The sequence below is a fragment of the Colius striatus genome, chromosome 16, assembly GCF_028858725.1.
Source record: "Colius striatus isolate bColStr4 chromosome 16, bColStr4.1.hap1, whole genome shotgun sequence".
Lineage (NCBI taxonomy): Eukaryota > Metazoa > Chordata > Aves > Coliiformes > Coliidae > Colius > Colius striatus.
The window spans coordinates 13439041-13452631 of NC_084774.1; the positions used below are offsets into that span (position 1 = coordinate 13439041).

General features: G+C 43.4%; 1 protein-coding gene across 1 annotated transcript in view; it reads left to right on the forward strand.

Annotated features, from left to right (window-relative positions):
• Positions 1-715: 715 nt before the first annotated feature.
• Positions 716-13591, forward strand: part of BMP7 (bone morphogenetic protein 7) — a 47133-nt gene continuing 34257 nt past the window's right edge. Inside the window, exon 1 of the mRNA XM_010206242.2 lies at positions 716-1358. Within this exon, the coding sequence (XP_010204544.2) occupies positions 833-1358 (526 nt within the window). The 5' untranslated portion in view covers positions 716-832. The remainder of the gene's footprint in view (positions 1359-13591) is intronic.

The window sequence follows — 13591 nt, forward strand, 5'->3', positions numbered from 1 at the left end:
CAGCTCCAGTCCAAGTTATGACTCTCTTAAGATAACTCTTCCCTCGGATTTCTAATGCTTCTCCATTAACTCTCTTTGCTGCCAGCTGGAAAAAGTGACTTGGGGCTCTGTGCACACTGACATACGTGCCTGTGTACGTGAAGATGTAATCATCACATTGTAAATAATTTAGTGCTGCTAGTTTCATCCTGAGCAGTCTCTCCCCACCTGTACTTTGTGGGTTTGGTTTTGTTTTTAAAGTTGGAAGGGATGAAACCAGCGTGTCTGAGGATGCGTGTTTGTGCAGACTGACGGTACACTTGCATCTAGAAACTCTCTGGGAGTCTGGGCCCCTTCCTTCCACATAAGCCACCCTCCCTCGCGGGGTGTCTTCTCCTTAATTGCGTTCACGCTAATTTGAGCGCTCGGGACCGGCTCACCTTCTCCCCCAAGCCAGCAGCCTCCACAAACATCCTGAAAAGCAACCTGATCAGATGTTCCTCCTCCAGGCAGTTACACGGATTTTCTCTCCCAAGCGGTTTGGAGCGGGCGAGCGAGAGCGCTCGGCTTTTCCAGCCTGCTCCTCCCACCAGAGACAACCTCCCGCTGCCTCTCCGCCGAGCAGCACTGCACACACGGCTCAGCCGCGGCGTGCGGGACGCGGGCTGAGCGCTCCGCTCCCGCTGCCGCCGCCGGGGGAAGCGCTCCGGACCGCAGCCGCCGCCGCTCCGTCCATGGGCCGGGGCCGCCGGGCAGCCCCCGCCGCCGGCGGGCCATGAGCGGGCAGCGGCAGCTCGTCGGGGGCTCCCGGCCGCCGCAGTGAGCGCGGGGCCGCGGTCGCTCCGCGCCGCGCATGCCGGAGGGGCGCGTCCCGCGGCGGGGCAGCCCCGCGCGCCCCGCGCCGCCGCTCCGCTCCCGCACCCGCCGCTCCCGCAGCCGCGCCGCGATGCCGGCGGCGGGGCGCGCGCAGCCCGCCTCCTGGCTCCTGGTGCTCGGCGCCGCTGCCCCCGCGCTCTGGCTGCGCTGCGTCCTGGCCGACTTCACGGTGGACAACGAGGTGCACTCCAGCTTCATCCACCGCCGGCTGCGCGGCCCCGAGCGCCGCGAGATGCAGCGGGAGATCCTCTCCATCCTCGGCCTGCCGCACCGCCCGCGGCCCCACCTCCACGGCAAGCACAACTCAGCCCCCATGTTCATGCTGGACCTCTACAATGCCATGTCCGTCGAGGAGGGGGCGGCGGGGGCCGCCGCTGAGGAGGGCGAGGGCTTCTCCTACCCTTACAAGCCCATTTTCAGCACCCAGGGGCCGCCCCTGGCCAGCCTGCAGGACAGCAACTTCCTCACCGAGGCTGACATGGTCATGAGCTTCGTCAACTTGGGTGAGTGCCTGCCCTCGGTGGGGCCTCGGGTCTGGATGCGGGATGACCGGGAGGGAGCCGTGCAGTGAGGTGGGTGTTGGGGGGAGAGGCTGGAGCAGGGCCCTGGCCGCTGACGGGAGGTGTCCCCTGCAAGGAGCTGTTTCCGCAGCGGGTCAGGTGGGTGGCAGCCCACTTGGGCGAGGAAGAGCAGGTAGCGGCCCTCGGGAAGGCAGCCGCTTTGCGAGGTGGTAATTAAATGGCAGTGACACGGAGAGGGCTCTGACTTTCCATCACAGCATTTGGACAGCCACAAGCTCTCGCCGCGCTCCACCCCGCGCACCAACTCACTGAGCTCTTTGTCGCCGTCTCCCTTTGATGGTTATTTGCCACACCTCAGAAATTGGAATTGCAGGTAGGAGTTGAACAGGACGATTAGCAAGTCTGATCCACATCCCACACTGCCAAGGAAGACACGAAACCGGGTGCTCATACAGGTTGCAGAGCCACCGGGGCTGCCTGGATGGCCGGATAGTTCCCCGCGGTGCCGCGCTCCCTCAGCCAGAGTTCTCCTAATGGCTTGAGGAAGATTCCACAGTAAATACTTATTTACTCCTGCAGTTTTTTGTGTTGACCCCAGTGTACGCTGCTAACTGGCCTCTTTTCACCAGCACATGTGGATGGGTTTATGCAAATGGTACGAAAGCTGGCGTGCTTTGCATGTGGCTCACTAGGCCTCGCTAATTGGATGCCACGGCCCAATCTGATTTCCATTTGCTTCCTGTAGATTGCACACCCGCGTGCACTGACTTGGCCGGATTTGAGCAAAACACTGTTGGGATGAGCATTCTATTTTAAATATATAATTACAGACCTGGTTCACTCTATCCATTTTTAGACCTCATCATGTGCAGCTCTGAAACCACCACACGTACAGATTGGGTGCCTGCAAGTTCAAGACAGAATCTGCATGGTATTTCCAAAACAAGATGAACTCAAACTTTGTCCCAAACAAAGGGACACGTGAAGAGCAAGAGGAACCCACCTCTGGCACGTAACCCACTAGGGATTACAGACACCCCCATCGCCAATAAATCCATTAACACCTTTGTGGATGTCACTGTTCTGGACACTTCCACTGTCTGGAACTTCAGAGGCAGCAAAGATTAAATCACCAGCTAAATCACCACTTCTCTAATCCCAGAGCTTTAGCTCACTGAAGAAGATCAGTAGCTGTAAAAGCTCTGTGACACACAATAATTATTAGACACGGTAGCTATCCCAGCATAATTCTTGCACGATAGGGAGACACAGGACGCTGTGGGAGATCTCTAGTTTGCATGAGCTGCACCTCGTTATTAACTCCCATAAGCTTCACAGTGGGAAGCTCTGAATTACATCTGGCCTGGGGGCTGCGCTCTTCCGGAGCGCTCCTGCTTTCCATGTGGAATGACAGTGTTTGTCTAATCGCTGCTAGATACTTAAGCCGATCAGCAATGATACATTTAAAATCAAATATTTGAGCAGCCAAAAGTGCTAATGGTGGTCAAATATTTGACTTAAGAGATAAGGCTGATTTTGCTAACATTGTTCTCTGTGGTTCTTGGGTTCTACACCATGTACAACCAGAGTGCAAGGAGAGTCCCGAGCAGAAGACAAAGGATGTACAAATAACGATAGCAAAAGTCACACTTCTGTTGCCATTTCCATAGAGAGGAGAGAACCTTTATGACACATGTAAGTACCTGATGGAAGGGAGCTTAGCTCTAGGGAAGCAACTCTGCTCGTTGGGTGTAGTTATTTTACCACGTCACTTTCATCAGTGAAACTGCAGCGCTCCCATCCTGTGCTTCCTGTGTAAGGAAGAGTCACTTTTGCAGCTGTGGAAGTTTTACTTGAAAGGAGATCACATTGAGGCCTCTGGTTATTTCGAATACAAAGGTGTGGAATTGATCCATAAACTATGAAATAAAACTTATATTTTGGCTATGGCTGTTCCTACGTGAGAACTTTTTATAGAGCAGGTTTTAATTGTATAAGCTGTACGTAATCAATAATTGACATCCTGCTGTGATGCGAGGACTACAGTGGACATACTCATTTATTGCAGCCTGCTGGGGTTTGTAGTTGGCCTAGAAATCCAAAAGTGTTCTTTATGCAAAATCCTTAATTAACAATTTATTTAATTGCTGTCAGCGTGGCCAGTGAGTGGCAAGAGCACAGGCAAAATCCAGTCGTTTTAAGAAGGACAGGTGGAATTATTACCAGCAAGGCACATTTTGGAGGTTTATCTGTGCTGTTTTGTTCCCTTGTCAACAGTGCATGCCAGGACGAGTTTAAAAAGGACACAGATCTATAATAGCTTTCTTCATCACTGTGCACACCTTTCATCCCATTATAGTCATCGGTCTTTCATCTTTATAGGACAAAGACAGGCTTGTTTATGGACGTTTGAATGAATTAGACCAGCCACTCACTCCCGTATATAGTCAAACACAACACCTGCTTTGAGATGTACAGTTTTCTATGACTTGCAGGGAAAATTAGAAGATCTATTGTAGAACTGATATTTTTTTAGAGACATTCTACAATGATCCTTTTTGAAGTAGAGCTGAATTGCTAAATGCAGGCTGTAGTAAACTGTGTCCTAGTTTTGTAAGAGATACTGTGTGAGCATTGCATTTCACAGGTAGGCTTTTATTACTATACTAGAGCCATCACAATGAGGAAGTGTCATGGCATAATAAAGTTTCATTTTAGAATGGAGGAAGTAAAAGTGAGTAAAGAAAGAATACTTTTACATTTCAATCAAGAAAAAGTGTTATTCCAGGCTTCCAAATGCTAGTCTATAAAAAAACTTGTTTGCTTTGTTCATATTCTTAATCCTATCTACTCAGACAACTTTAGAGGGAAAAGATATTAAAAAAAATTATTTACATAGCAAGATTTATTGCTCTACATAGTAAAAAAAAAACCCAACAACAGCCCACCCCCGTTGATTCCTATGGAGATACTGTGTATATTTATTCCAGAGAATTTATACTGGGTATTGGCAGGGAGGAACCAGAACACAGGTGCTCCATTTCAGGGTTATGTTGCAGAGAACTTAGTGCTAAGCATGTAATGTTACTGTAAAATCTTGACAATTAATTAGATTTTGATTTATATCCAGTTAATTTGCAGGCAACATTTTGTCTCAGTGTACACCTGTGCCAAGATGGATGGGCAATGGATTTGTGTCAAGAATGAAGATACATGTAAATGAAAAGAGAATTTAGCCACAGTGGTGGAAGTTAGTCAGATAATTACTGGCTAATTTTATACAATTTATTACTATAATTTCCATATTTGGAATTTCATTTCAGATCCTGTCAAGTATAGTTTACAAACTGATCCATGTTAGGAACTGGAAGAAATGCCAAGCATTTTTTGCACAAGTTTAGTTTTAAGTTTATAAACAGCAACTAAGGAGGTAAACATCCTCGAGATTACTTATACCCTCTCCTAAAAATAACTGAGTTGTCCTTACGTGGGTAATCTTGCCTTGGTAAACAGACTTGCTTAGAATATCTTTTTTTTAAAGAGTCAGCACAAGTGATAGGCAATTTGTTAATTTGTCTCGTGGTTGATTATAAAATGAACAACATTGTTTAATCCTGGCAGAAAATAAGAGGGGGGGGGTGGGTGTGGAATTAGTCATTCTTGGAAGGAGCACATGAAAGTGGCTTTTGTTAATGTAAATCAAGAAGCTGAAGAGCCCCCAAGTTTCCTTTTATTTCAAACCATCTGGCTATCCTTTTTGTTGACAAGTGTTTGGCATAGAGAACCATCTCTTTGCCCTTTAATAACAGGCTTTAACACTGTAGGGTATTAGAAAAAGATTCTATAACAGTTAAAAAATTTCCTTCGGGGAATACTTTATAAAGTGAGCACGGGCTGCAGGCATTTGCAGCTGTAACCTGGCTTGTGTTAAAATTTGGAAGGGGCTGCCTCACATTCCAGCTCACTACAGGCCTTCATTGGTGTACAGCCAAAGGTTAATATAGATGTCACACAGTTTTTCTTTGGAGAGCCTCAGATATAAGAGTACGCGTACAGCTGTGTTTTTAGTAACCCTTTCATAATCACTTCTTTTAAACCTCATTTTCCTGCTTATATAAATCAAAGATTTTCAAGGATATTTGACCTGGATTTGAACTTATTTGATCTTCACATATTTCCCACTTGAAACAAAGCAGATTAAATGTTAGCCCTGGATGCCTGGTCATGATCACATGGTTTGTCCATACATTAGGCCAAACCCTCAGCTTGCCTTTTTTTTTCTTTCTCCTCCACCTAGCACTGTAAGAAGCTCTCAAGCCTGAACAGGTACATCCTGCAATTGTTTTGGACAGTATGGATATATGCAACACTGGCTGGTGTGAGATTAGCTAAGGGAGAAAGCTTGCAGCAAACTAGAAGTATGAAGTCTGCTGCCTGTGCAGCAAGAGCCGGCTGCTATTCTTTGAATGCACAGACCTGTTCTACAGATAAATGAATTCATTTTCTAATTTTCAGATCAAAGTGACAGAACAAAACTGTTTACCTCTGCTGTAGGGGTGTGGAGGTAGCAGAGAATGGAGCAGCTGAGGACAGATGTCCTCACGCAAGGAGAAAGGACGTGGAAATTATCCCCGTCCGCTCACGCGCTGCTGCGGCAGATTTCTGCCAGGAGCAGGGTCTGCCCTCCGTTCCCACACAAGCTGTCCGGGAGGTGAAGCCCCCGCCGGGAACTGTCCTTTAAAAGCCAAAACACAACGGCTTGGAAAGTGCTTTGAAGGAGACAAGCCTTGATGGCCAGATCTTGTGATGCTTGTAACAGGAGTTAGGCACAAGTGAAGCGTACAGGACCTGCTTCCACCCGAGCTCTGCTTGCCGCCGGATTTGCTCGTGCGTGTGTGCATCCCCCCATCGCTGCCTTTGCAAGGGAGGTCTAATGGTCTCAGGGGCGGCATGAAGCCAAGCAGTACATTTTTATCTGTAAATAAGCTCAAAACACGTTTTTGGGTGGTGGTGGGGGAGAGATGTGTGAAAGAAGATGACACAAGTGATTGGAAACATTAATTAAAGAAAAGATTATAACTACTAAAGCCTAGTCAGAGCTGTTGACAGGCTCCTTTTAAATAGGACACTGCGATGTTTTAGTTTAATACATTCTGGCAGTGTCATGGGGGTTAAGGCTAATACTGGGATGTGTGGATCCTGTCATGTTATTGTCAGGAGGAATGCAGGGATTAGGTTTAAAAGTGGTGGTGGGTGAGTGGTGCAGCTGTGTACACTTATTATAAAAGATTTAAGTCCCACTGGTAAAATCAATATATTAAATTGCAAGAGCCTCTGTTTTTAATTAGTTTAAATCAAATACACTGTTAGTGCCATTACAGCTTCTATCCTTGAACCAAGTGAGGAAATGCTAATATTTATATGGAAACTGTTAATTTGTGGTTAAAATGATAACACATTTAGTTTTATGCCTCTAAGTTGTTCTAACTATGAATACCAGTGAGAAGTTGCAATGACGAATTAAGTCATCTGAGCAAGAGCACAAGTAAGCAAATTTGATAGCGTGCCAGATAAAGACACTACCTGTTGATACATAGTGTTAGGAGACCACATTATTTTAAGCTCTTTCCAGAAGTACAATCCTCTTGTCTGGAACCTGCATCAAAACACTCAACATGAATTAACAATAAATATATATATATATAAAGCCATTATGTATGTATAAATTTCCTCTCTAAAGGGAAGCAATTTCTAAAGAAATGAGTGAGCTGTTTAAATTAGTCTGGGATGAAGATTTTCATTCTACAATTGTTTGAAGTAAATGGGACTGCTCACGAGGACTAATGACATGGATAAAGTTCTGCATACAGATGTGTTTGGGAAATGGAAACCCCAGAGAAAATTCTTGGCTAGGTTTTCATTGGTGTAAATTGTCAAATTTCTACTGAAGCTGGCCCTGTGGTCTCATTTATATGACTGTACGTCCAAAGTAATTCCCATAAACTCCCTCTTGATTTACACTAGCACAACTGGGAGCAGAATTGGGCCAAAGAAATGCCCCTGTGTTGAAATAATGAGCATGCAGTAGTTTCTGCTACAGCTTCAAACAGTCTTCTCTCCTAAGCTTGAAATGGTTTTTGAGGGAGCCTTTCTTTGCTGCAAGTAATCAAAACATGAACTAGCTCCTATTAGTCACTGCTTATCATTATTAGCCCAATCCATGTTGTTGAACTACAGCTGAATTCCCATCTTTGCAACAAACAGAACTTAACAAATAATGTTTGACAAAAATGTGAAACTGATATTTCTTAATACAAGACATATTTCATATGGAGAAACTTCAGTGATGAAAGATTCCTGGTATCAAAATATCTGAATCACAGTACAAATAAACAGTGTGTTGTAAAGGCTGCAGGGCCAAATTCCGTGCTGGACTAATTCCACTGAAGTCAGTGGAGTTTTGCCAGGAGATAAACTGTATCTAGATTTTTTTGTGTGTGTGTACACGTGAAAAAAGCAAAAGTGTTCAAGATTTTGTCAATAAACAGCTAAGAAAAATGCTGCAGGTAGCAAAGTTCGAACTGACACCTAATTCAAATGTTTCTTTTGGAGATCATTATTTTGTGGATGAAAAATACAGAGTTTGCTGGGACTCCTTTTACTGAGTATACATTGTACAATTCCATTGTTTATACCCAAATTTACCTGATAGGTAACATGAGAGGATCTTGGGTGTGAGCTCATACATGCAAGCCCCACAACACCGTACTGTGTATGTTCATTTGTGTTGACTTACATCTTGAAGTCAGTGAAAATCCTTTAGTGATCCAGACTGAGTGGATTGAATTAATGGCAACTTTGAGACTACAAGTTTTAGTGTAATTGCTTTATTGTTTTGGAACCAAGATGCTTACAATCCAGTTCCTGTGCAAACATGTTTAACGTGTGTTAATGTGTTTCAAAACCAGACCCTCTCCGCAAAATTCTGCTTTTCATTAATTGACATCAGTAGCATGGTACAGTATTTCAAAGCACTGGCCAAATATAAACTGTGTTTCTAATTTCCTTACTTTCCTGTGTTTGGAATGCCAATGTTAATTTGTTCCCATGGAAGAGTGAGAGCTGCCAACCACAGTTTTATATAAATGGCTTTACAGTGCAGGGTTGCCAACATTAAATGATACTTAGGAATTTTCATGACACTTTGTGTTTAATACTTGTGTGTGTATGTGTGAGAGAAATAGAGATATATGGGATGTTGAACGGTGCAGCTGCCGATGATCAAGGCAGATGTTGGAAGAATTTTATCTTTTTAGTAGCTGTTTCTTCCCATTTAAGATTTTTTTTAATCATCTATCAGATGTTACATGGCATATTCCCTCTGCCTAGAAAAAAGTATTTTGCAGTGGATTTTGTTGCTAGCTACCCAAACAATTCTATGATTCCCCCCATCTCCCACAGTTCTAGTTATTTACTAACAGATGAGCAGCACTTTTGTTTATGTTGCTATTCTGATCATTATGAACTAGTTTGTAAGAATGTGGTATTACTCAGCATGAGAAAATGTAAAAGTAGAAAAAGCAACTAAGGAATGGGGGATTAACTGATCTTGATTAAAGCTGCTAACAGATAATTTTTCTTTAAAATAACAGGAATTGCTAGATAAAGCCATTTGTTTTCTTAAAGAAATTCAAGCGTAATCACTGTTTCCTTAGTGGTGTGTACTGTCTCTACATGAAACGAATATGAAGTTCCCTTTAAACAAATCCATTTGAAACTGATGGTGGTGAAAACAAAGTCTGTTTATGTATTTCTCCTTTTATTCCTGGAGGATATTCAAAATACAGATCGTTCATGTTTCAGTGGGTTCCTCTTAATGAGCGCTATGCTTTATCTCTCAATTTTCCCATTTTATTGGAACAGGTGCAGGGTCTGCCATCTGTGCCAGCCCTGCGCTATACCAACAAACAAAGTGGTGTTTTGGTTCACTGGATTTAAAAGTCTCCTGAGAGTAAAGAAATGAAAGAGAAAGAATTTAGAAAGTGCCCAGGGAAGGAAAGGCACTTCAAGTAATGTGCTTTGTCACTCAAGTCTTCCCGTAAATTACCTTAAAATATTTCTAAACTGTTTGAAAAATTTTATCCGCAGAGTATTAAGTTTCTGTTGCATCTCAGAGGTCCCACGCTATTCTTTATCATCTTTATCCTACTGCAGGAGCTTCCAAGTTAGACCCTCTTGTTGTCAGGTTGGATTACATTTTACAGGAGTAAAAAGTCTTTTTTTCCCTGCCCCAAAGTAGGAGAATTAAGTTTTCAGTTTTTTGTTGCTTCTCATTCCAACTCATTTAAAAGATACTGCAAATAGCCATCTAAGTTTAAACAAGATTATGTTGTAATTAGACAGACAAACTCGTAATTATTTAAGGGCTAAACCAACAACAACAGCCCTTTCAGGTTCATTTTGACAGTGTTTATCCAGTGTATCTGGAAAGGCTTACAATTAAAGTGCCTGAAGGGTGGGGATGAGATTTTTCAGCATGCAGTCAGTGCTATCGGGTCCACCTGGCCTGGGAAACTATGCAGGCTTTGTAGCACAGAAAATCCTTTAACTTAGATCTTCATGGCAAGCTCTTAAAAGCTACCTTCCTTTAAAAAAAAACAGGGGGAGGGGGGTGGGAAGGCATAGCTTCCCTTAAATAATGAGCAAGTGCCTTCTTAGGCTCCTTACAATGAGGGAACACTATCTTGCTGATGGGACTGATAATCTCACAGTGCATCCTTTTTTACAGTTTTGTCTATTCCACACAACTGCCTTTCAAATGAGTGAAAAGTTTCCTCTGGTTAGTTTGCAACCTGCCCGGGCGGGATGCTGCTCTGAGTTACACCTCCACACAGAGCCACTGAGGTCACCAGGCAAGAAGCCTCAGCTGGAGCAACCTGGCACGAGGCCACCCCAGCAGTGAAGTCACTGCAGTCCACACCATCTGAGGAGCTGGCACAGTGTCTGTACCAAGTTTGGGGGACTGTAAATCAGGTCGAGCTTTGACGCTTATTAGAGCCACTGGCCAAATCCTGCCTTCAGCCACCTCATTTCACTGGCACCGGTGGGGCTGCCTCGGTCCTCTGATTTTTACCAATTGTTCTTCCCACAGCAAAGTGGCAGTAAAAATTTTTAAAAGAGACCAGAAGAACCTTGGGAGAGCTACTAAAAAATGCTCATAAAATAATAGGCTGGTAGTATTTCACTGTTCGTGTACCTGAAACGCTCATTGACTTTAATGAGTCCGTCGGCGCTCCGAGGGAAAGCAAGTTCAGGTTTATCATTTAAATGGAAGATTAAAAATTACTGTCATTTAGAAATTTTGAATTCTGGTGCTTACAGTTTGGTTGTGCTCCAGTACTTCTGTATCAATATTTTAACAACGATATATTTGCATCAACCAAGCGCCTATAATGCCACAAATGATAATCATTCACCAACAAGAGTCAATTCCTAATTGTATCTGTTCCACCCATGTGCTTGATGCTAGCAAGCTGCTCCTCCACTGGTCCTCAAGCTTAAAACTTAATTGCTTCTATCACTAAAAATATTCTGAACATTTTAATCTTGCTACTTCTATTTGTTTATTACTGTGCAGTAATTATTATCCCACAGGGACTTTTTAGATGTTAATAAAGAGAACTGCACATCACTTTTCATGAAGCTTGTGTGGCACTATAAACATCATGCTGAGTTTAAGTTCCCCTTTCTGACCATATTCTTCAAAAATCCAGCATTTGTTAAGAGAAAGGAGTAACAAAAAGAAATAATAAAAAAAAGTAAGTTTAGCCTCACAATCTGCTAGCTACATAAAACAGTAAATGTTCAGTTGAGGCAAGGAAAAACCAGAACTGCTGGAGATTGGTTGTTTCCTTTTGGAGGAAACAATAAATGTGCCCACTTGTATTTTAACAGCATTACTACTGGGCCCCCTAATTACACAAATATACTTGTAATAAACTGCAGAAGAGAAGAGAAGAGATGAAAAAGAATCATTCAGCACAGATCTTTCTCTTTAACTCAAAAAGAAGCTTTTGAGTAACCACTCTTTTAAATGTTGGCCCAAATCAGAAGACGAAGATATTTCAGCACTATGTGATGAATCATTTGTCTCCCGAGACAGGTAAAAAGGAGAAGCAGATCAGACATATGGTGTAAAAGTTCTCTCATTGGTGTGAACACAACTTTGACCCCTGATAGTTCCTGCAACTCAGTGACATGCATTATAATCAAATTACAAAAATGTTAGTGTCTATGTGCACAGAAATCTCTGACCGTTATGCTGCATTAAAACCTGACACAGGGAACTTAGAATTACATAAAGGAATCCAGAGTGATGCAAAAATGTGTTCAAGCAAATATTTTTTTAGAAAACAGTAGGTGTCATTTTGCTCATTAGTGCACAACTGTGAGAGCAGAGCTGTTTCACTGAAAACATTACAGAGCAGGGGAAAAATCTAAGTCGGTGTGTCTAATATCCTGAAAGTCTGTCCTCCCAGTATTGGCAGTTGTAGTCCAGCAAGAAAGCAGTGACTGGTATGCCTGAGCTAGAGAAGAATAATCTGTGTTCCTGCTTCTTGAGAGACACTTTCACAAATGCTATATGCTCGTTTCTGTGCTATTTTTAACCACTGCACGCAACAGGACATAAACCAAGTTCCCTTCATTCATACCAAAGTGATGGGAGGACGTGAGGGTGTATTACGACAGCTGATCTTTCACCCTACAACTGCAGTTGCAAAATTGTGTTTGAAGACACACAAAACCCAAAACAAAACAGAAAAATGCTGTTGTTAGGGGCTGACTCAGGAGGCCTGGATGGCCCAACCCTAGTGAGAGGCTGTCAGGAATCCAGCCCTGCGATCTGCAGTGTGGTATGCAGGGCTAGGTGCTGCTGATGTCACCGATGGGCTTATCTTGTACCAAAAAAATAATGCCTCTTTTATAATGGGGATCGTGGGTGGGAATTAAACTGAAAATAAATCTTCTCCTAGCCTTCAGCTGCTGTTAACGCCTGGGGCGTTGGCCACCAACATTTAAAGTGTAAAGAGGATAGACACATGCACACACTCATACGTGCATATTGATCTATGTCTTCCCAAGGATCTTTCTGAAACAACAGTTTAAACTTGCCGTCACTCTAAGATATTGGGTTTTTTTTTCCCCAGAAATATATGTTGATGTCAGCTTACAGATCTTGGATATTCATAGTTCTCGGGTTTATATACCAAGTTATTAAAAGATAAACAGTCCCCTGCCTGTTTCTCAATAAAAATAAGTGTGTTGCACTGCAAATGTTCCTAGAAAGCAGGAAGACTGTACACATAAGGTACAGTGAGGATTGGTGTTGGGCAGTGACCTTCTCTCCAGTTCCTGTGCCTCAGGGCCAGGAGGCTGTTCTTGGTGCCCCACTTGATCTCTGCTATGTTGGCAGCATGAGGAAACAGGGTGATCTCAAAGAAAAAATGTGAAATAGGTCACAAAGTCATGCTTTCATGAAGAAGGGCACTCTGGAACATCTTTTTAAACAGTCATTGAAGTCTATAATCATTATTTTCCAAAATGTTTCCTCCCATCCTTCCAAACAGTGAATTTCTATCTAACAACCCTGGTTTATAAACTGTTAATATCACTGGACCTACCACATACCTGAAAAATATGCAATAGATGTAGCAGTATGGATGCAAGATGAGCTCTGCTCTTGTGGTGATTTCCTTTCCAGGGCAGATGGACCTTTCTCCAGAATAGCTTGTTGCTCCCTCATCTCCCAGAACTTGCCTGATGGAGAAGAGCACAGGTGTTTGTTATTGCACACACAAGCTCAAAAGGTCCAGCTGATTGTGGTCTTATGGCACAGCTTGGAGTGTAAACATTCCAAGCTGAAATTTTGCTTACTACAAAGACTGAGATTCTGATCTGATGGCCTCATGTCTGATATCAACTGGCTATTTTGTAATATCCCACAAACTACTTTCTCAGCAAAAACAGAATCTGAGATTTCAGCTGAGAAATCCAGCAAGTCATATTGTTTCAAACCTGGAAAACTGGTTCTTGAATGATTTTCCTTTTATCGCAGTAAACCACAAAAAAGACCCAATTCCCTGTAGCTCCCACCATGTTCCTCCTAAGGAGCTCGTGCAGGTGTAAACCCACACTCTGAAATATTTGGGGGGATG